At 36.8% G+C, this 20189-nt stretch overlaps 2 protein-coding genes across 6 annotated transcripts; one reads left to right on the forward strand and one right to left on the reverse strand.

Annotated features, from left to right (window-relative positions):
* The first annotated feature begins 745 nt into the window (after positions 1-745).
* On the forward strand, positions 746-12132 carry LOC130738915 (protein CASP-like). 5 transcript variants are annotated; one of them, XM_057591094.1, is made up of 19 exons: positions 746-981; positions 1115-1225; positions 1685-1863; positions 2408-2557; positions 3493-3581; positions 4148-4257; positions 4443-4537; positions 6036-6091; positions 7032-7197; positions 7731-7823; positions 7922-8050; positions 8316-8435; positions 8585-8671; positions 9645-9755; positions 9873-10016; positions 10094-10219; positions 10844-10923; positions 11403-11495; positions 11573-12132. In XM_057591094.1, exons 1-19 carry the CDS (start codon positions 894-896, stop codon positions 11631-11633), a joined length of 2088 nt encoding a protein of 695 aa, XP_057447077.1. In that variant the 5' UTR covers positions 746-893; the 3' UTR covers positions 11634-12132. The 5 variants fall into 5 exon arrangements, with proteins under 5 accessions (XP_057447077.1, XP_057447076.1, XP_057447079.1 ...); XM_057591093.1 differs by having other exon boundaries at positions 747-981; positions 9642-9755; XM_057591096.1 differs by having other exon boundaries at positions 747-981; positions 10118-10219.
* Positions 12133-17824: 5692 nt separating this feature from the next.
* LOC130738919 (protein ASPARTIC PROTEASE IN GUARD CELL 1-like) lies at positions 17825-19969 on the reverse strand. The gene has a single exon (XM_057591101.1). The coding sequence runs from the start codon at positions 19845-19847 to the stop codon at positions 18348-18350; it is 1500 nt and encodes a 499-aa protein (XP_057447084.1). The 5' UTR covers positions 19848-19969; the 3' UTR covers positions 17825-18347.
* Between the last annotated feature and the right edge of the window lie 220 nt (positions 19970-20189).

Here is a 20189-nt window from a genome sequence, read left to right on the forward strand (position 1 = left end):
TTTTTTGGGAAAACTATTGGGAGTTGAAATGGGTTTAAAGCATGGCTAAGACCTTATATTCAAATCTATTGTTTGCGCATCTTACTGTGATAATGCGGTTGAGGTGCTCCAAAATCACGTTAATATTGACACGTGTCGGATTAGAGATGCAATTATAAGAATCATAATATTATGTTGGATTGAAATTGAGATGTTTCATTCGTTCATATCTCTAGGGAGGAAAATAACGCACATAATATGTTAGCTAGTCAAGCCTCTCGAAAAGGATCTCAATATCACATTTGGAGGCTCTCACCCTCTAATTTGTTTGCGTTTCGTATCGGGATGCAGCTTAGTCTATCTTCCTTTAGCGTTCCGTTAACAAAAGAAAAAAATCTTCTTTATTTTGTCAAAGATGTTTAAACTGAACAGGGTTACTAGGGAGTGCTTACATCATTTGGGGGCTTCCATGAATGAGTTAGCATGCTTGTTATTAATTTTCTTATCTCTAGATTCTAACTTCAACATTTTTTACCTGTTTAAGGTCAAATCCCTCCTCTCTTTTTGTAAAACAAGTGAAATCCACAATAATACTCAATGGGCTTCAGCCCAAAGTTTGAAGGATCACTCAGCCCAACAATGACAAAAACGAACCAGTTCCCTTCACAACCCGTGATCACCTGTAAAATAATGCTTATGGATTATGATGATGACGATGAATACTGATTAACGATCATTAATTAATTATGATATATCCAGTATGAACCCAGTTAAGTTAAGCTATTGCTTCATAAACAACCACTTAGATCCATTTTTCTGATCCTACATTACCGCCCAACGAGTTTGGTGAATTCACAAAACCTGAAACTCAGAGAGAAGAAGAAGAAGAAAGGGAAACAGATACTCTTCACAAAATGGATGCTCCGCAAGGTGGATCCGGATCCGGACCCGACCGGGACAAACCCAACGCTCCGATCCCCGTCGTCTCCGCCTTCTGGAAAGGTATTCAGCTGAATCTTCATCCACACGCTTTGCTTTTCTATCAATTTTTAGGGATTTGAGTTGATGATCGATAATCTATGACTGTAACGTGTTGCCACGGTGTTTGAATTGAGAATCGATTTTTTTTTTGTAGAATTTGATTTGGAGAAGGAGAAGTCGATTTTGGATGAACAAGGGCTTCGGATTGCAGAGAACCAGGAAAACAGTCAGAAAAATAGGCGCAAGCTTGCTGAGAACACTAGAGGTATGCATGCTTAGTGTTTTTGCTCCTGTTTTGTCCCGAAATCCAAATTGTGCTAGAGAAACATACACTTAAATGTTAAGCATTGTACCAATCAAGAGTTTGATTAGGTGCTGGATACATTTAATAGAATTTTAAATAATTTTTATGAAATCAAAACTTATTAAACAATTTGTATTGGATACCATACAAGGGTACCATGGTCACTAAAGTTCGAATTACAGGAGGAGCATAGCTTCACTCTTCTAGTCTTCTATTTCCATAAACTTTTTTGTTAGAAGTCCCGCATTGGCTAAAGATATGACATAGATAGCTTTTATAAATGGTAGAGCAACCCGCAACTGTTGAGCTAGCTTTTGGGTTGAGTTAGGTCTCCCAAATTTGTGAATTCAGTTTTCGTGGTTTTCTGCTTTGTTGTTACTGAATGACTGTCTAAGAAATCACAAATTGTGCTGCTTACAGGCTTCAAGAAAGCTTCACCTGAGGAGAAGTTAGGCTTGTTTAATAGCTTGCTTAAGGGCTACCAGGAAGAGGTTGACAATCTTACTAAGAGAGCGAAGTTTGGAGAAAATGCTTTTCTCAACATCTATCAGAAGCTTTATGAAGCTCCGGATCCTTATCCAGCGCTTTCATCGATTGCTGTGAGTTCTAGTATTTCATGTGGGTGCTCCATGCTTTTGTTTGTACAGGATAGAACTCTTGCAATATTGTTGGATGTATTACATTTAGGTGCATGAGGTGGTTACAAATGTTGGGTTATGGAATCTAAATCTATAGATATAATGATGCTTTTGTTATCAATGATAACTAGGTGTGTCCTTCCACCTCAAAATGCATGCATCTTTAAGGATGTTTCCTTCCTTGCTATTAAATCTACTCTGGAACACGTTGTTACTATCTCTTTGGAACAATCTATTGCTTTTAGGGTACTTTCATCTCTTGACTTTCAGGGAGATTGGAAGCTCTGCTGCCTTCTCACTATGCATATTTAGACTTAACCACTTAGGCCTCCAACATCAACAGATCAACTTATTATATTTCTAAGAATTTCCATCTTCCCGCTTTTTATTTGTACGTGGAATTTCTTGTATGCATTGACATTAATTGTGCATGCATGCAAAGCTATGCACATATCTGCAATACTGCATGCTTGTTCATGTTCTGATATATTTTCTTTGGAAACAGGAGCAAGATCTCAAGTTATCTGAGATTGAATCTGAAAACCGAAAAATGAAAGTTGAGCTTGAAGAATTCAGGACAGAGGCAACTCACTTGAAGAATCAGCAGGCAACAATACGTAGACTTGAAGAGAGAAATAGGCAATTAGAGCAACAGGTTATTAATTCTTGAGATATTGTGTCTATATTGCATAATGTCATAGACATGGTCTCTTTCATTTCTGAAGGCAAATACGTGTTGCCTTAATCGTTACTTCCCATATTTGGTTTGGTATGCATTATGCATGAATGTATTGTCAGGATCATAGAATGAGTACCTATTTTCATGATCATGATGGACTAACTCTCCCAATGTTTAACCTTTTAGATCAAAACACATGAATGGTTTTTAACATATCATATCTAACACTAGTAGCCATTATTGTAATTTCCAATCCAATTTAATTTCATAACAATTTAAGATTGAACAAAATTTAGGTGTAATTGAAAATATAGCATAAACTAATTTTATCTAATATTTTTTTACTATAACTAACTTCAAATCTATTTTTGGCATTACATACTATCTTGTACTTGCAAAAGGGGCGAAATCTGACTTACTGGGATGCTGATATTGCACTCTAGTTTCAGTCTCAGGAGTTGGTACTTTTTGAATGAATTCACAAGCATTTGCACTTTCATGCTATGCATATATTTATACAATTTGGTGACCTTACACACACACACACACACCCACATACGCAATCAACTGCAACAAAAAAATTCATTTGTTATACGGAACTTTGTTAGTTGTGATGACCACCCTCAGACATCAATAAATGTTGGCAGAAAGGTTTTTAATGTTTACACTCATGGCCTGTAATAAATTACTTTCCTAGGTTAACTGAATTCCAACTCTCTACTATCATTTTGATAAAGTAATAATAATTCTTTTCGATCAGAGTACTGGTATTTTGTTGTCATATGATAGTATGATAATATTCAATGTGACTAGACTTCTCAACATTTCTAACATTTTAAAACTTCAATTACAAATCAAACCTAACTATCTTTCACGGGTTTCATTAATTTGAATAAACTTATCCATGTCAGATGGAAGAGAAAGTGAAAGAAATTGTGGAGATTAAGCAACGCAGTCTGGCAGAAGAGAACCAGAAAACATTGGAAATTTTGAAAGAAAGGTATCTTCTACTAATCTTGTGTGCTATTGCATTTTTTTATTCAGTTTAGTATATGAGACAACTGCATTAGGGTATCTGTTTGTGTTAGCACTCCTACTATTGTCCAGGTGGATTATACAAAGAAGGGAGGATAACCATGGGCCACATGAACCGAATGAATAATTTGGCTCCAGGGAACTACCTGCACACATAACAGGGTAGTTAGAATAAACAAACAATCAGGACATGTAATATTAGAAGGGAAGGCAGGGAGAGGGAGGGGGCAAGCAAGGACTGGGTGTGGGATTGGATGGGACATTACAGGTCTCTCAGATGACCTGTGTCATATTTTCTGTTTTTAATTCTTTTGGTTAGCTTTATGTTTGTTGTGAGTGAGGGAAAATATATGCTTGTGAATCTGTTTTTATACTTGGGAATTATTCCCTCTTCTCTATACAGTCAAATATCTAGGTTCCTAACAGTTGGCCCCTCTTGCTCTGGAATTAGACTGTTCACTACTATTCTATTGGAACTGTCCTCCGCCTTGTCATTGCTTCCTAAACTGTTGATCTGTTTATTCTATGCAGAGAACAAGTACTGCAAGATCAGTTGCAGAATGCCAAAGAAAGTGTTTCCAATATGCAGAAATTGCATGAGCTTGCACAAAACCAGCTGTTTGAACTCCGTGCCCAATCTGGTAATCAATTAATTCCCATTTCAATATTAGTCATACACTCTTCACCTGAATCTGCAACATCAGCTATTACATTACTGTATAATCTATTCTTTGGCACTGTGCTTTCTTTCTGTATATAAAACCATAATTCTTTAATATTATTATGTCATGAAGAGAATAACCCCTTGTTTTCTTGAAATTTTCAGATGAAGATAGGGCAGCTAAGCAATCAGAGGTCACTCTTCTGATGGATGAAGTTGAACGAGCTCAAACAATGCTTCTTAGTTTGGAAAGACAGAAGGTGCCATTTACAAGCTTTTATTTGATTTTAAAGTTTTAGTTTTTTATAATTGAGTCTTATGTGCTTTATATTCAAATTCTTCAAATTATGGTTCTTTCTCTCTAATTGTTTCATAAGTTATGAACTGCTGCAATCCACTATTTCTAGATCCATTCAAGTGTAGTGAAGATGATAATGTTAAGGTGGATGATTGGACATCGAAGAAAGATGAGATTAGAAATGAATATAATTTGGAGTAGAAGATGATAGGAACTTGACTTTGGTGGTTTGGTCATTTAAGAGTTGATCAAAATGGAAGGTAGTTTGATTAAAAAGGGTAGAAAACACCAAAGAAAAGATTGAGAGAAGTGATTGGTTGGCTAATGTTTTTACCAAGTCTTTGAGAGGTCATCGGGTTAATTAGATTTGTCATATTTGGTGCATATGACATATATGCTCCAGCTTGAGGGGAAGTGTTAGATATCTTGTAAATAGGTAGGATATAATGTATTAACTGTAATTAGGTAACATTATCATTGTAAATAGGGAAAGAATGCTTATATGTATTTATTGTAACTATTATATATAATGAGCTCCGTTGTGCAGTTGAGACACATAGATTCACTCCAATGCCTCTTGTATTCTTCTCATTTCACAGTTAATTCCCCCTTTTAAAAAAAAACATTGCTGCAATCAGTATGTACATAATAAATACAAAATGGGGAATCCTCCTGTATCAAACTTAAGAGAAGAAGCGGCAATTTTTTTCAAATTGAAATTATCTAAAATTTGCAAGAAAAATATTTCCAAAAGAAACAAAGTATTGGTTGCTAGGTAGATGTTGTCTTAAACTCTAGAACCCTCTTAAGTCTTAACCATCACTTCTGTAATTACTTGTGTTTGAGTAGTCAACTATATATAAACTCATGTTTACCTCTCCTCTTGAGATATGGCTTGGATGTTCTTGTTGTATAAGTTTTGTAAGTATGTTTCCATTCTCTTGTTAAATTTTCTTAATTGGTGTTATACATTTCCCTTTTCGACTTTAAGTTTCTATCGATGACCTCGCCCTCCATACATTCTGGTCCAGTCTCATTGACCATGGACTTTCAGCTGTAGGCATGAAGAATAGGATTACAAGATTGTATTACCTACAAAGGCTGTTGTCAATGATTATAAGTTGAATATAATGTGTGGTTGTCATACAGTTTGGAATGAGCTATGTATTGGTCTAGGTATTTCTTTGGTCTTTATGATAAAAGGATACAGTTTTTCAGTTCATAACCTTCTCTTACTCTAAGCCTCTGTTTGGGTTGCAAACTTTGGGTGGATAGTAAAGGAAGAGGAGGGAACTAAAAGATTTGTCCCTTGCTTGGTACCAAAGGGTACAGAGGACTAGAGTTGGATGAAGATAATTTCTGCGGGCTCCGCATAATTTACATCCGGCCCTTTCTGAAAAAGTTAGTAGAATTCAGCCAGACTTACTGTTTGTTCTCACGATCCTTCTGTGTCTATGCAGGGGATGCTCCAGTCACAGTTACACACGGCAAATGAAGATACTGAGATCAAGAAGAGGTATGGTAATACTCATCTTTTTTCTTTTTTGGAGATATATATAGCAAAGTTAGCCGTAATAGGAGTACAGATATACACATATTTCCATTTCTAAAATGAATATGATCTACGTTTTAACTTCCAAATTATAGATAACATTGTGGTGGTTGTTAAAATAGACCTATTTATTGTTACCAGACTATCCATCTTTAGCATCCTTTTTAATTTGAATAAAATTTCTGTTCTATATTACCTTTTGGTCTTGGTACTTCTAAACATTATAATTAAAGCATCTCATTTCAATTTTTTTAAAGATTAGCAGCTGAAATTTCTTCCTTATTGAAACAAATTAATTTTCATAAAATTTGTGTTGGACCTAACTCTACCCCAAAGATGCATATTACTTGAAGAGATTATCACAATTCTCCATATATGCTAAGAAACACACCGGAAGCTGTTAAATATACAAGGATGTTTCCATTATTCTTATTGATTTAATCCAGCAACTTTAGCTTTATGTGTTATTACTTCAATTTTTTAATTTTTTTTGTACAAGTGTAAAAGCTAGTAAAACTGTAAAACAACCCCTTTCTTTATAAATTTCTGAGCGAGTGTCTGAACATGACCTGGACCCTATTCTTCACCTTTGGATTATCTATTTCTGTTAATAGAACTGATTATTTGGATCCCTCAAACCATAAAGTATTGTCAGCTAAGCAATTCATAAGCAGTCTCCAAAAAATCAAAACGATATTCTCTTAGATGAACTCATCGTACAGAAAGTTATTCAGTGGTGCAGAGCTACTTGACTTGTTTTCATTTTCTGTCTGTCTGCCTCTCTTTCTATATATGCGTACTCACTTATCAATACTTCTCAAATCCTTCTTATTTCCTTCACTGTTTTAATTTTCTTTTAAATTAGACCATAGTTGTCTGATGACTGTTGATTTTTATTTTGCAGTGATAATTTAGACACGAATAGTGTGCTTGAGAATTCTTTAAATGCCAAAGAGAAGCTAATCTCTGAATTGAACATGGAGCTACACAATATTGAAACAGCCTTATCAAATGAAAGAGAAGAACACATAAATGAAGTCAAGAAACTTACTGCAATGCTCAATGAAAAGGTGATATTTCAGTAGGTGAAGTCTTTTAATTTTATGAACCTCCATAATGTGATATTTCAGGGCATCATAAGTGGTTATGAATACCTAAAGATTTTCATCCCTTACAGTATGTTTTGGGTTTTGAATTGACCAAGTCCCACATCGAATTTTGATATATTAACAATTACAAAGAAATCATACAAATTCCATTCACACGGTATATAATTTAGTCCCTCCCTCTTCATTAAATTTTGAAACTATCTTTTTAGCTATCCCATTCACAAAATTCTCAATTCATATTATGGTTTTGGGCACAGGGCGTCTCCATGAACCTCCCTTCTAGGATGATGGGGATTTGTTTTCCCTTGAGAAATGGAAGTGCATGATAGTACTCTTCTTTTGTAGTGTTTTGTGTATGAAAGACAAATTTAGTAGAACTAGTTCTGTTCATAGAAAACAGTTATCTCACTGTATGAACAGTTTACAATACATGTCTGCTAATAATGTCATTTTTTCCCTGACTAATTTTTTTTATCACCCTACTCTTAATATAGGAGACTGCTCTTGAGGAGATGAAGAAGGAGCTCCAAACAAGACCTACAGAAAAAATGGTTGATGATCTGCGCAAGAAAGTGAAAATTTTGCAGGTGGCTTTTTTGTTCTCTTTATTCTCTAATGACCGTTTTATTGACCACTCGCTGTGGGCCTCACTATCCATCTAACTCCTAGTGAGCTATACATGCAGGCAGTGGGTTATAATTCAATTGAGGCTGAAGATTGGGAAGTGGCTACAAGTGGGGAGGAGATGAGCAAGATGGAGTCTCTTCTTCTTGATAAGAACCGTAAAATGGAACATGAACTAACACAGTTGAAGGTATGATCATGGAAATGGGACATCTGATTCCCACGAGATAATAGACTCACATAACACTGGCCTTTTATGTAGTGTAGCTTTAAAGGCCATCCCAGTTAAGAAAGGATCCCCTGTACATCCTGCATTCAAACAATGCCCAAGTTGTGATATCATCATATCAATAACAATTTCTTGTAGAAGACTGTTTTTTAAGATGATCTGCTGGTGGTATTGCTGTGCATTTTGAAGTATCTCTGTTATTCAGATGTGGTTCTACCATTTTCAGGTTACCCTTTCTGAGAAAACATCCTTACTGGAAACAGCAGAACAGAAGATTACAGAACTTGCAGCAAAGGTTAATGAGCAACAAAAATTGATACAGAAGTTGGAAGATGATATCCTGAAGGTTTCGAACAATTACCACTAACACCTTTTACTATATGAACCACTTATATGAATCCCTTTCTTGCTCATTTCTGTATATGCATTAAAGTTTATGATGGGATTTTATGCTTTTTATTTATTTAAGGCACCTAGCTACCCCTTTTGATGCAGGGATATAGTTCCAATTCTAAAGATCGTAAAGGGACCTTCCTTGATGACTGGGATCTTTCAGAAGCTGGTGGCGGTGAGGCTTCTGAGGTAAATTCCTTGTCCATGCTGGCGTTCTTACTGCATTTTACTTTTGTTAGGAGAGCAATCTTCAACAGGAACCAAGTCTTGTGCATTCAATTGAAAAGACATGCTATCGCAATTGTTCTTTATTACTTTTTTCTTTTAGGAATACAGAAAACCTAATTAGTTCTCATTAATGATAGATTGATATCTTCTCATTAAAATCATCCTAGGAGTCCTTAAAGCTTATGCTTTTGGTATTTTAGTTCATGGCATGGTGTTAAAGCCTCTTTAACCAAGTAATCAATAGATCATTCCTTATCTTTCCCTTTGCCACACTGAAACTTAAATGTGATTTATCCATGCTTCAAGCCAATAATAGGCTTTGCATGGAAGGCTTTATACTTTATACCATGATTCAGAATCTTCTTAACAAATTAAGCTTTTGAGTCTGTCATGAACCAACTATCCCAAAAGCGTAAACTATTAGGTGAAGACACATGAATAGTTTTATATTGTATTTCTAACATTTCCTCTCACGTATGAGTTCATTGGGCTTGAGGTGTGGAGTGTGGATATTGCAGACTCACCTACCTTGTATTGAAAATTTGAAATTCAATTATTATTTTTATTAGAAGAATAGTGGCAATAGAGATCGAACTCTAGACCACTTGGTCATACAGACTCTGATACGATATCATAAATCAACTATCTCAACAGCTAAATGAATTAGGTGAAGACACATGAATGATTTTTTTATTATATTTTGAACATGGTCAAATGGTTTAATGATTGCAATGTATTTCCTTGATATTTGAATGATGACTCTGGGGTCAATTGGTTATTTTCATAAAATTTAATCTATGCATTTAGAGTACCATGATTTTGGGAAACATGAAAAAAAATTTGCCGGATAGACTAAAGTGAGTGAAGTGAAACAATCACACAATTTCTGTCTGTTTGGAATTAAAGAATTCTTAAATTGGCTCTTTTGCAGCAGAGTACAGCAGACCAAAGGCAAGTGGCCTTGGACCAAGATCAGAGCTCAATGCTTAAAGTGATCTGTAATCAGAGAGATCGATTTAGGACACGCTTGCGAGAGACAGAAGAGGTATGCTTTTAATTGAAATCAACTGATTTATTTGTATTCCTTTCCGTGTAAACTTAGTTCGATCAAATTTTAGATTGTAGTGACCATTGACTTGGGTGAATTTTTCACCTTTGATAGGAAATAAGGCAGTTGAAGGAGAAGATTGGGGTATTAACAGTGGAATTGGAAAAGACCAAAGCTGATAATGTCAAACTATATGGGAAGATTCGTTATGTGCAAGATTATAGTCTTGAGAAAGTGGTTTCTAGGGGTTCTAAAAAGGTATTCTGAATTGTTCTTTGTTTTAACTTAATGTTCTTTCATTATCGTAATTCTCTTTAAACTTTTACCCTGAACAGATTTGTTTTTCTTTTCTCGTTCAGTATGCAGAAGATGTTGAAAGTGGTTTTGCATCAGATGTTGAATCTAAATACAAGAAGATATATGAGGATGATATAAATCCTTTTGCAGCATTCTCAAAAAAGGTGAATCAGCTTGACTACTCTAATGAAGCACGGCATTGTTCTTAATTTACTGTTGATTTTAAGCTGGTATTTAGTTGCAAAGCTTCACTACTCTAATGAAATATGCATATGTTGAAACTGAACGTCTTAACTAAAACATCAAAACCACACAATAAGAACTTCAAAGGAATCTCTATCTGCTTTTGTGGTTGGGGTTGTCAGTGTCAGACACACTTTCTCATCACAAGTATCTCTGTTAGTAAAATAATTTGAATAGAAAATGAGGTTTCAGGTGTATATCTGTGTTATTACTGAGAGTAGAAAATGATTTACTACTCATTGGAAACAACGAACAGTGCCAGTGATGTCCTTGATTAAAAGTCTAAACTTCCATTTGTTAAATATGCATTTCAGTAGTTGCTGTTTCTGGTTGAAGTTATTGAACATTGTTACTCAGAACCCTGCTTATAGACCATCCTCCACCATCTCCCACCATACCTGGAAAAGTGGGATGGATTGGCATTGGAGGAAATATACGGAAGTGATTGATTGGAAATGTGAAGTTTTCAATTGCTGTGTTGTGTTCTCGTATTAATTATTTATGTTTCTAATTATGAACTGCTCCGTCTATTTCCGTGTAACTAGGAAAGGGATCAAAGATACAAGGAATTGGGATTCAGGGACAGAATTACGCTCAGCAGTGGGCGTTTTCTCCTTGGTAACAAGTATGCTCGAATGCTTTGCCTTATTTCAGATATTCTCTAATGCAATGCTCTTGTTTTCTCCAAGTTAAATAATTTGTTTACCTGTTTGACCCTGTTATATTGGAGTCAGAAAATTTATGGCATGTTTGAGTCCGTATTTCTGAAGCTTAGGCGGAACATGGGCAAATACGTTACGACTTACGAGCTCATAAATCCTTCGTATTTGTTTCACCAACCATGATACGTGATGAGATTTGCTTTCACTCGTTGGAAGCCCCAATCCATCATATACTACTGATCACTTATTGACACCATCTTCCTGATTTTTGTCTAGTGATATTATCATGCCTACTACCTCTTCATTGTTGGCATTTTGTTTGAACATTTATGTTTTAATGGTGGCTTTGGGAACATTGAGTCTATTAGTCGTTCCTTGATTTGTGCATATGTTGACAAAGTATTATGAGTTGTTCTTTATTTGATAAAGAATCCTCTTGCAGGTATGCCCGGACTTTTGCATTCTTTTACACCATTGGATTGCATGTTCTGGTCTTCACCTGTCTCTACCGAATGTCTGCTCTGAGCTATCTTAGGTAAATATGATGACTAAATTTCACTGTCTTAACTGCTTTGTGGATTTCAGTGGCTCAACCTTTTAATTTTCCTGCAGTAATGGCCCAGAGGAATTCCTAATTGGAGAGAAAAACGTTGATCTTCCACGCGCACCGTAGTGGGGATTCAACTCAATTTCTGTGGTGGTTTTCTCAACTTGAACAGTGCACGTGGTGGGTATGCAAACCCCCTTTCAGTGGTCTTTTTTGACAGACGGAACGAGAACATTTCAATATTCAAATATCAAGGGTGTTGTACATATAACTGTTGTTTAAAAAAAATGAAATATAGAGGCTTTTATTACACATGATTAATGGCAAAACACTCTAAAATCGATGTTCTCGGTCTTAAACTCTTAATTAGTGAGATTGAAAACTCCATAGATTGTTATGTTTCAGAGAGAAGTGATTCCGGGAAATATAGAAGTAGCTTTTGTCGGATGGACGGGAAGTGCTTATGGGAGGATATTGAAAGTGGATCCAAGTTAGTTATAGCAACACGTTTGAACAGAATCCTTCTATCATTCCTCTGTTTTATTGGAAAGTGGACTGTTGACAAGTGAAGGATTATTCGATTGGTTTATTGCAACACGTACCAAGTTATTGGTTTATTACATGACATTGGTAGTTTTAAATGTTACTTTCCCTTGATGTGGACAACACTACTTGCACGAATTTCATAGTACCTGGGTTGCCTGGATATAATCTATCTCAGTGTATATAGATGGTAAAACTCTTCCTTGAAGTTTTCAAATAAACCAAGTCTGTTAATTAAACCGGATTAACTTTTTAGAATTAGCTTAATATGCGCTTCTTGGTTAGAGTATTCTAGCAGGTTAAGAATATTTTTATGGTATGGTGAACAAAATTTCAAACCAAAAAAATTAAGGGTTGACTAAAGTTTGGATTTAACCACTCTAGTACTAGGTGAAACAATGATATTTAAGATAAATGAGTTGAAAATTTTATATTTTATTATTTATCTTAAGCATGCATTGATCCACCTAAAACTAGTGATTTAACCCAAATTTTGTCTAAGGTCATTTAGAGAACCCAAAAAGTTATCTTCTTATATTGTTTGCTCAAGAAGTCACTCTTTGTGATGGAAAGTTAATCGTATTATTTTCAAAAAGAAAAAACTAGTAATAACGTGATACATTTTCTATGGATTTTATCTTTAATCTTCAATCCAACGGATGCTGGTTGTAGTGGTAAAAAGTAATTGTTCGAACCCCTACGCCGAGAGTTTGAATCCTAAGAGCCGCACTCTTAGAGAGACATTTAACATTTTCCACACCTGGATCGAAATTGTGATAGCAATTAAAAAAAACTCCAATCTTCAATTGGTTGTATAATTCCTTCTCTACCACCCCCAGCAAAAAGGTAAAGGAAGCAATGCTTGCAAGCTTTGATGTCATGTTCATCTGCACCATTTTAAACAAATCTACTACTTGTAAAAAGTTTCTATATAGTGGACCACACAGTCTACCCTAAATTTTTATAACTTCATGCTTTTTAGTTACTTTTAACTATGTTTTTTTATCACACTCTTAAAATGTTTTCGGGTTACTGGAATAAGCAACTTGCATTTGACACCGTGGAAAAACTCTTACTTAACTTACAACGCTTAAGTAATTTAAGACAATTCAAATGTCACAAAAATATATTCCCTTGGAAATCACATATTCTTATGTGCTTAATCTTCAATGCTGGTGTGCAATTCTTTTACACACACCCTAGTTTAGATGTGAAAAGTTGTTTATCGTCAACCTCCTACGAAAAGGTCAAGATTTTGGGATGATTAAAAAATAACTGTGAAGATTATTGACGGTAAAAGACTCATAACATAATGAATGAACAAAACAAGTCATCTTCAATTGGACGCATAGAGGAAGCTGCTATCCCTTTATGTCAACATCTTCAGTTAATTTCGGTAACTGAACAAAACAACTATTTAGAAAAAGAAAAAGAGAAAATTATCGAGGAATAGTCTCAGAGTATGTTTGTTCTTTGTTGTACTTACAGTTTAAAATAAGGGTTGTTTAACTCTCAAATCCAATCATATGAGGGCATGTAAGAGAAATAGTTACATTTATTTTTAATTTTAATATATTTTCTGATTTAGTTGAATTTCAGTGTAAACTTGATATGTTAGAATTTATAATATTTAACATTTTTTTATTTATTTCGGTTTCATTCAAATTAAGAAGAATAATATTTAACGTTTGAACTATGTTTTATTTGATAAAAGTATATTGTCATATATGATCAAGGTTCCTTGACAAAAAAATAAATATGATCAATGTTCACTTTTAATCTTCAAAATCACATCTCCCTTTAAAAACATTACTCTAAGGCTTTCTTTGATTTAGAAGAGAAGTAGAGAAGATGAGTAGAAAGAAAGATGTGAGAAGTAAAGAAAATTTTGTGTATTGTTTTGTATAATAGAAAGAAAAAAGATAAATAAAATAGAAAAGGTCTCTATTTTTGTGAAAAACAATTTTATTCAACTTTAACTATGTCAAAAAAATTAATTTATTAGCGATCTTAAGCACTGATTTTTGCAGCTCAATAGTGAGAAAAAAAAAAGGTTGCATCCGACCCATTTCTTCTCAATCTGGAGAGTCCCCAAAAAAGTGGTGAGTCCGCCTCTTGCCCCTCCCTCTCACCCTCCGTCCCCTACCAAGCAAGGGTGATTCATTTCTCTTATTTCCTCTCTCTTTTTCTTTTTCTCAAACCTTCTACTACCAAATTAACAATGCCTAAGAGCATGTTGGGATGAGGCTCATACACAAGGGCTTTCTGAGAAAAATTCAACGGAGAAACGCAAAGGTCGAGACAAAATGTCAAAGAAGGATTTGGTGGAGTTAACATTGAACAAAAGTGAGGTTCTTTACTTTGATGTGACAAAGAATTCATTAATCTAAATGTGAGACTTCCCATAAAATATATCTATAGTTGGTGAGGAAAAGCCCCAAGGCTTGAGGGATCAATAGTGGCATAATAAAGTTCAAACAATTGTAGTGAGGAACAGTTTTGTGACTTACAACTTTTCCCTGAATTTGTGGTTGACCTACTTCGGTTGATGCATTTTGACATTCGGATGAATTGCAAGCTGAAAATCTTCCATGTATATCAACGGTTCCTATAATCAGAAGCGTGAAAGTTTACTCGTATTTTTTCAAGTTAAACGATGAAATTATTTAAATATTTATAAAAAGAAAGATACATAAACATTATACTTTATCTAAGAAAGAAAATTTTAATCATGCACATAAACTATGAAATACTTTCTTTTACTTGGATATGTCGTGGGGTATATTTTCTCAGTAATAGCATGTTTGCTTTAAAAGAAAACGTGAGAAGAGAGAATATGAGGAAGAAAGTGATGAGAAAAAAAAAAGTAAATTTTATAAGTTCTTTGATATCGTAGAAATAGAGAAGAAAGAGAAGAGAAAAAATGAATTAAATTATTTCTCATTTTATTTGGTTAAATAGACAAAAGAAAGAGAAAATATTACTTTTAATTAAAATAAAACTATCAAAAATAAAAAAGTGGGATAGATTAAAGTTAATGAATGATGTTAATTGAAATTTCAAAAAAAAAGGCAACACATTCCTCAACATTTTTTCTCAAAATCAGAAATTAGAAAAAATAGTGGGTGCACATGGAATATTCACACTCTTTTCTCCTCGTACAGCCGAAGAGGTTGTCTCGTTCACTCAAGTTCTCCTTTCCATTACTCTCTCTTCTCATTTTCATACAACCTATTCTGGTCAGTTTCTAAGCCATTTGGTTTGAGGACATCTCAATCGACCAAAAGCATGCGCCCTACGGTCGAACTGAATAAATCAAGGAGAATCATCCTACCCGACCAGTGCCCGCTCGACCACTTAAACATCGAGATACAATAAACTTAAGGCAAGACGGTCAGAGGCAATCCACCCACTCAGAATACCAACTTAAAGGGTCTCTCTCACACGTGCAGAGACAGTCGTCATAATCTCTGAACCTATAAATACATGTTTTGTCATTCATTTATATAATATGTTATTCATTTTTGGCTTAAAAGCACATTTCGTCCCCCACGTTTGGTCTTTGTGCAAGCGTCGTCCCCAAACTATTTTATTAGCAAGTCTGGTCCCCCACGATTGCTCCGTTAATGACATTGGTCCCTGAGCGCATTTCCATCCAAAAACAGACGGAAAATGCTTACGTGGCTTCATTTAAACGACGTGGATTCCAGCAAGGAGAGAGGGACGAACATGTGAGAAGCATGTGACCTTCTTCTTCATTCCTTCTCTTTAAACACGGTATTCCATCTCCATTTCTCCAAAATCCCCAAATTTGAAAACTGAAACCCTAGGCATGGGAGGCTATGAAGGGACACCAAATCGAAGGGAAAGACATGATGAATCGCATGGAGTGGAAGATGTTTCCCAGCGAAGAAGGCCACAAATGCGTGGAGGAAGTGAAGTTTCCTCTGGTTCTTCCAATTTGAGGGGAAGAAATCCGAAATTTTGTGATTGTGGAATTGAAGTTTCCTCCGGTTCTTCCCATTGTAGTATTTTTAGTGAAGTGTAGGAAACTGTTCTAGTCAAGAGTTGTTTGTAGGCTTGCCCCTGTTTGGTTTTGGTTTGTAATGGAATGGAATTGAAGGTGTTAAATGCAAGATTGCTTCTTATTTACTTCTTTTTTATGCCAGTTGTTAATCTCGTTCTTCTTTCTCATATGCAATGAAAATGCTAAAAACCTGGCCATATGCAATGCTAAAAATGCTTCAATCCCATATGCAATGCTAAAAATCTTGGCAATTGTTAATCTCATTCTTCTTTCTCATTAGAACGAACTTACATGCCACACCATTTTGCAATCCTTCCCCACCGCACCATAAGTAGTCACTGATGTTGCTTCCTCGTGTCATTTCGCCTTCGCTTCCCCCTTCGCACCCTTCGTACCTTCACACCCTTCGCACCCTCACCGTCGCACTGGCAACCGTTGCACAGTGAACCGCCGCACAGAGAACCGCCACACAGAGACACTGTCGCCGTCGTTCGTTATCGATTGTTCCGCCACTACTCTCCCTTATGTTTTTTTTTTAACGATACTCTCCCTTCTTTCTCTCTAGGTTTTGTTGTGCAAAAAAAATGGCCTCAACCTTTCTAATTCAAATAAGGCACGTGCAAGGCACATGTGAGGTCTCTCTCACCTACATAGCTTCCCTCTCTCCTCCAGGTCATTTAAAAAAATCCATAGTGGCAAAAAACGTTACATATCTAACAGAAGGACCAACGTCACTAACGGAGCAATCGTGGGGGACCAGGCTTGCTAATAAAATAGTTTGGGGACGACGCTTGCACAAAGACCAAACGTGGGGGACCAAATGTGCTTTTAAGCCTTCATTTTAAAATTTACTTGAGTTTCAATTGAGTATCTAAGATTATCTTCCAACACTTTCACTGATTTGAGTGACGGAGTAAGCGCCTCAACAATGTGGAATCTAGAAGCTCTATCATAACCTCAAAGCAGAATCGTCTCACAACACCGTGATTCTCTATCACGGTGTGATGAGAGATTTCTCCTAGATTCTGAGGTACAAACATTATGAAATAGATAAGAACTATTAATAAAAATTAATTCGAAACATATTTTCGAAATGAGGAATAGTGAGTAGCAAGTGTGTTCCAGCTTAGCTGTTGAAAATGCCACACGACATGATATCCAATCACTCTTATTTACTACGATCCATGCATCCATGCTTTATTTCACCGACAATCACGGATAAAGACGTTCACAAAAAAAAAAAAATTAATTGTATCACGATTCACGGTTAATACACCCCACAATTTAATGTATTGCAATTTGGACCTACCATCGTACCCTTATAATTTAAGGCTATAATTCTTGTCTACCAATATGAATACATAGAAGATGAATACATGAATTCCCATTGGCCAACACATTTTAAATATCAAACAGGCCAATATAAGATGAATTAAATAAGCAAACCTTTAAAATTGTAATTTAGTTTATTCAAATTAATACCCACAAGAATAACCAAATTTCAACAGGGTCAACATATTTCAATCAACTTCCTCTATATTCTCACCAGACCAAACCAACGTCACCTAAAAACATTGATTTTGTTTTTCGCTAGTGCCAAATTACACTATTGTCATAGCTTGTTCTTGTGTATTTTTAAAAAGAAAATAGAAAACATATGAAGAGACAACATCCACACTCCACAGTTCCTTTGACCCACGAAACAACAATCCATGACCCTTTTTTTATCCAAATAAAAGAGACCCACTAAATATTAATCACTCAGATCCATGTGAAATTTAATATCATATCAATGTCACACTGTTAGCCATATGGCCTACATGCAACCCTTTACAATAATACTACCATAAATTACAAGAATATATAACTTCAATCTTCAGAACTAAAAATAGCCCCCAAGGGTTGAACAAATTTGCAAGCCATGCCATGGAGTTTATAGTTACAACTTACAATCCATTTTTAGAAATTAAAATTAACCCATGCAGGACTAATAATTTATGAACCCACTCCACACAATCAAGGGAAAAGGAAAATCCTTCTCTACCATATGTGGGCTGTTCTTGACTTTTATCACCTAAACACTTTAATGCTAAGCATGGTCTTTTCCCTTTTTTTTGTTTCTCTCTAGAATTAAACCCCAAGACCATAATAATTAAAAACCTAAACCTATACTAAAATTCTTTTTTCTCCCCACATCATAAATTATAAATTTTATAATGTTATTATATAGAGCAATGCTAGGATGAGGGTTAAATAGGTCAATTACAAATCTAGCACTTGTTGGGTGAGAATCCAACTTCATTTTTTGCAAGATCGAAGCTGACACGTGTCCCCTGTTGCTGCACGTTCCCTATAATGGACAAAGACGACGTCGTAGGCGCGAACGCGAAACAGAAAGTACCGGCGGAGTCCACCGGAATCAAGTAATTCTTCGCCGGCAACGACCACGTTTTGCCGCCGCTGAAGTGGAGCGACACGGTGGGGACACGCACAGACTGCAGAGTCGACAAATCATAGCACGTGTCGAACAGCGCAACCCCCTCGGCGGAACGCAGGTTCTGAGTCAGCCTCCGGAACGCGTCACGGACCGAGTTGTAAGCCTGAGTTCGCAACCGAGTTATGGCGGTGCCGGAGTCCACGATAATCCCGCCGGCGCCGGTTTGGTCCATCTCGAATGTCTCCGGCGGAATGCCGACCATCTGGCCTCCGACGCTGACGCCGGTGAGCTCCACGTAGTAGAAGGTTCCGATCTTCTGGTTCTTCAGTAGTGGTGCAGTGACTGAGTCGCCGGGTCGAGCTGAGTTGAACTCGAGCGTCGACGATTTCCCTGAGTCACGGTCCACCAAGCAGTACGAGAACGACGATGCTTTGATCTGTGAGGTTAACGACAACGGCCCACCTCCGAGACCAAGCAACCCGGCGGCGCCGACGAATAAACCTTCGTTGTCGTGGCCGCACCCGATTGCAACCCGGTTCACCGACCCGGATCCGCCGAACGACATCGTTTCAGTCACGAATTCCCCAACGGTGAATGACCCATCACCGTATGAGACTTGGTAGAGGCACTTCCCGTTCCGGCAGGCTGAAACCTCCAGCGCCTGGCACTGTTGAGCGTCGCATGTCAACGGGCCGTAGGTGGAGGACGTTGTCGGGTCGAAAATCGGGTCGGATTGTTGGTAGCAATCAGCACAAGGCTTGCATTGAAGCCAGTTCACGTCGCTTCCGGTGTCGAGAACCATGTAGAAAGGCTTCGCGGGTTGACCCACACCGACCCGGCTGAAGTACTCGCCGCTGCCTTGACCGGTACCGGAGGAGACAGGCGTGGAGAGAGCCTCCGGTAGAAGCTGGTCCATCTGGGTCGGGTGGAGATCCGATTTGTTGACACCGTTGAGTGCGAGCTTGAGCTTCAAGGTGAGCGAGTTGACTCGGGCTGAGTCACGAGCGAGTCGGGAAAGTACGAGGTTTTTGTAGTCACGGTGTTTTTCATTGAGGACTGTCCCTCTTGGGTGTAACTGGACGGAGAAGGAGGAAGAGGAAGTGGGTTTGTGATGGGTTTCTTCCTTGAGAGAAGATTCCACAAGTTGAGTGCTATAGGAGAGAACTTGGTGAGCTTGGTGGAGGGAGGAGGAGACGTCGAGGACGGCGGTGGAGGACTCAGAAGAACCGTGAATTGGGGTGGCGCGGGTGGAGGTGGTGGGTGGAGCAAGGGAAAGAGTTATGGTGATGAAGAGTGTGAAGGTGAGAACTAGAAATGGTTGGTTTGGAGCCATTTTTGTTTCTAGTTCTGAGAAAGAAAGTGAGTGAGAGTGGAGTGTGGTGGATGTTGGGGTGGGTGCCTAGTTTTATTGGTTTTCAAAACACAAAGAGAGAGGTTCTTTGTTGCAGAATGATTTGTTGGTTGGTAGATGAAGATATTAAAGTAGTGATAAAATACGGGTACATATCTCTAGGGATGTACGTGTAGTAGTTGGAAGAGATTACAAAGAAAATAAGGAAAAATGAGTGGATAAAGATGTGTTCACTTTTCATTTTCACTCACTCTCACACAAAGAGTGATATTGGAAGAGAATAGAGGGAAATAGAAGGTATGATGTGCAATATGTGGAAAAAGA

This window comes from Lotus japonicus, chromosome 2, assembly GCF_012489685.1.
Source record: "Lotus japonicus ecotype B-129 chromosome 2, LjGifu_v1.2".
Classification (NCBI taxonomy): Eukaryota; Viridiplantae; Streptophyta; class Magnoliopsida; order Fabales; family Fabaceae; genus Lotus; species Lotus japonicus.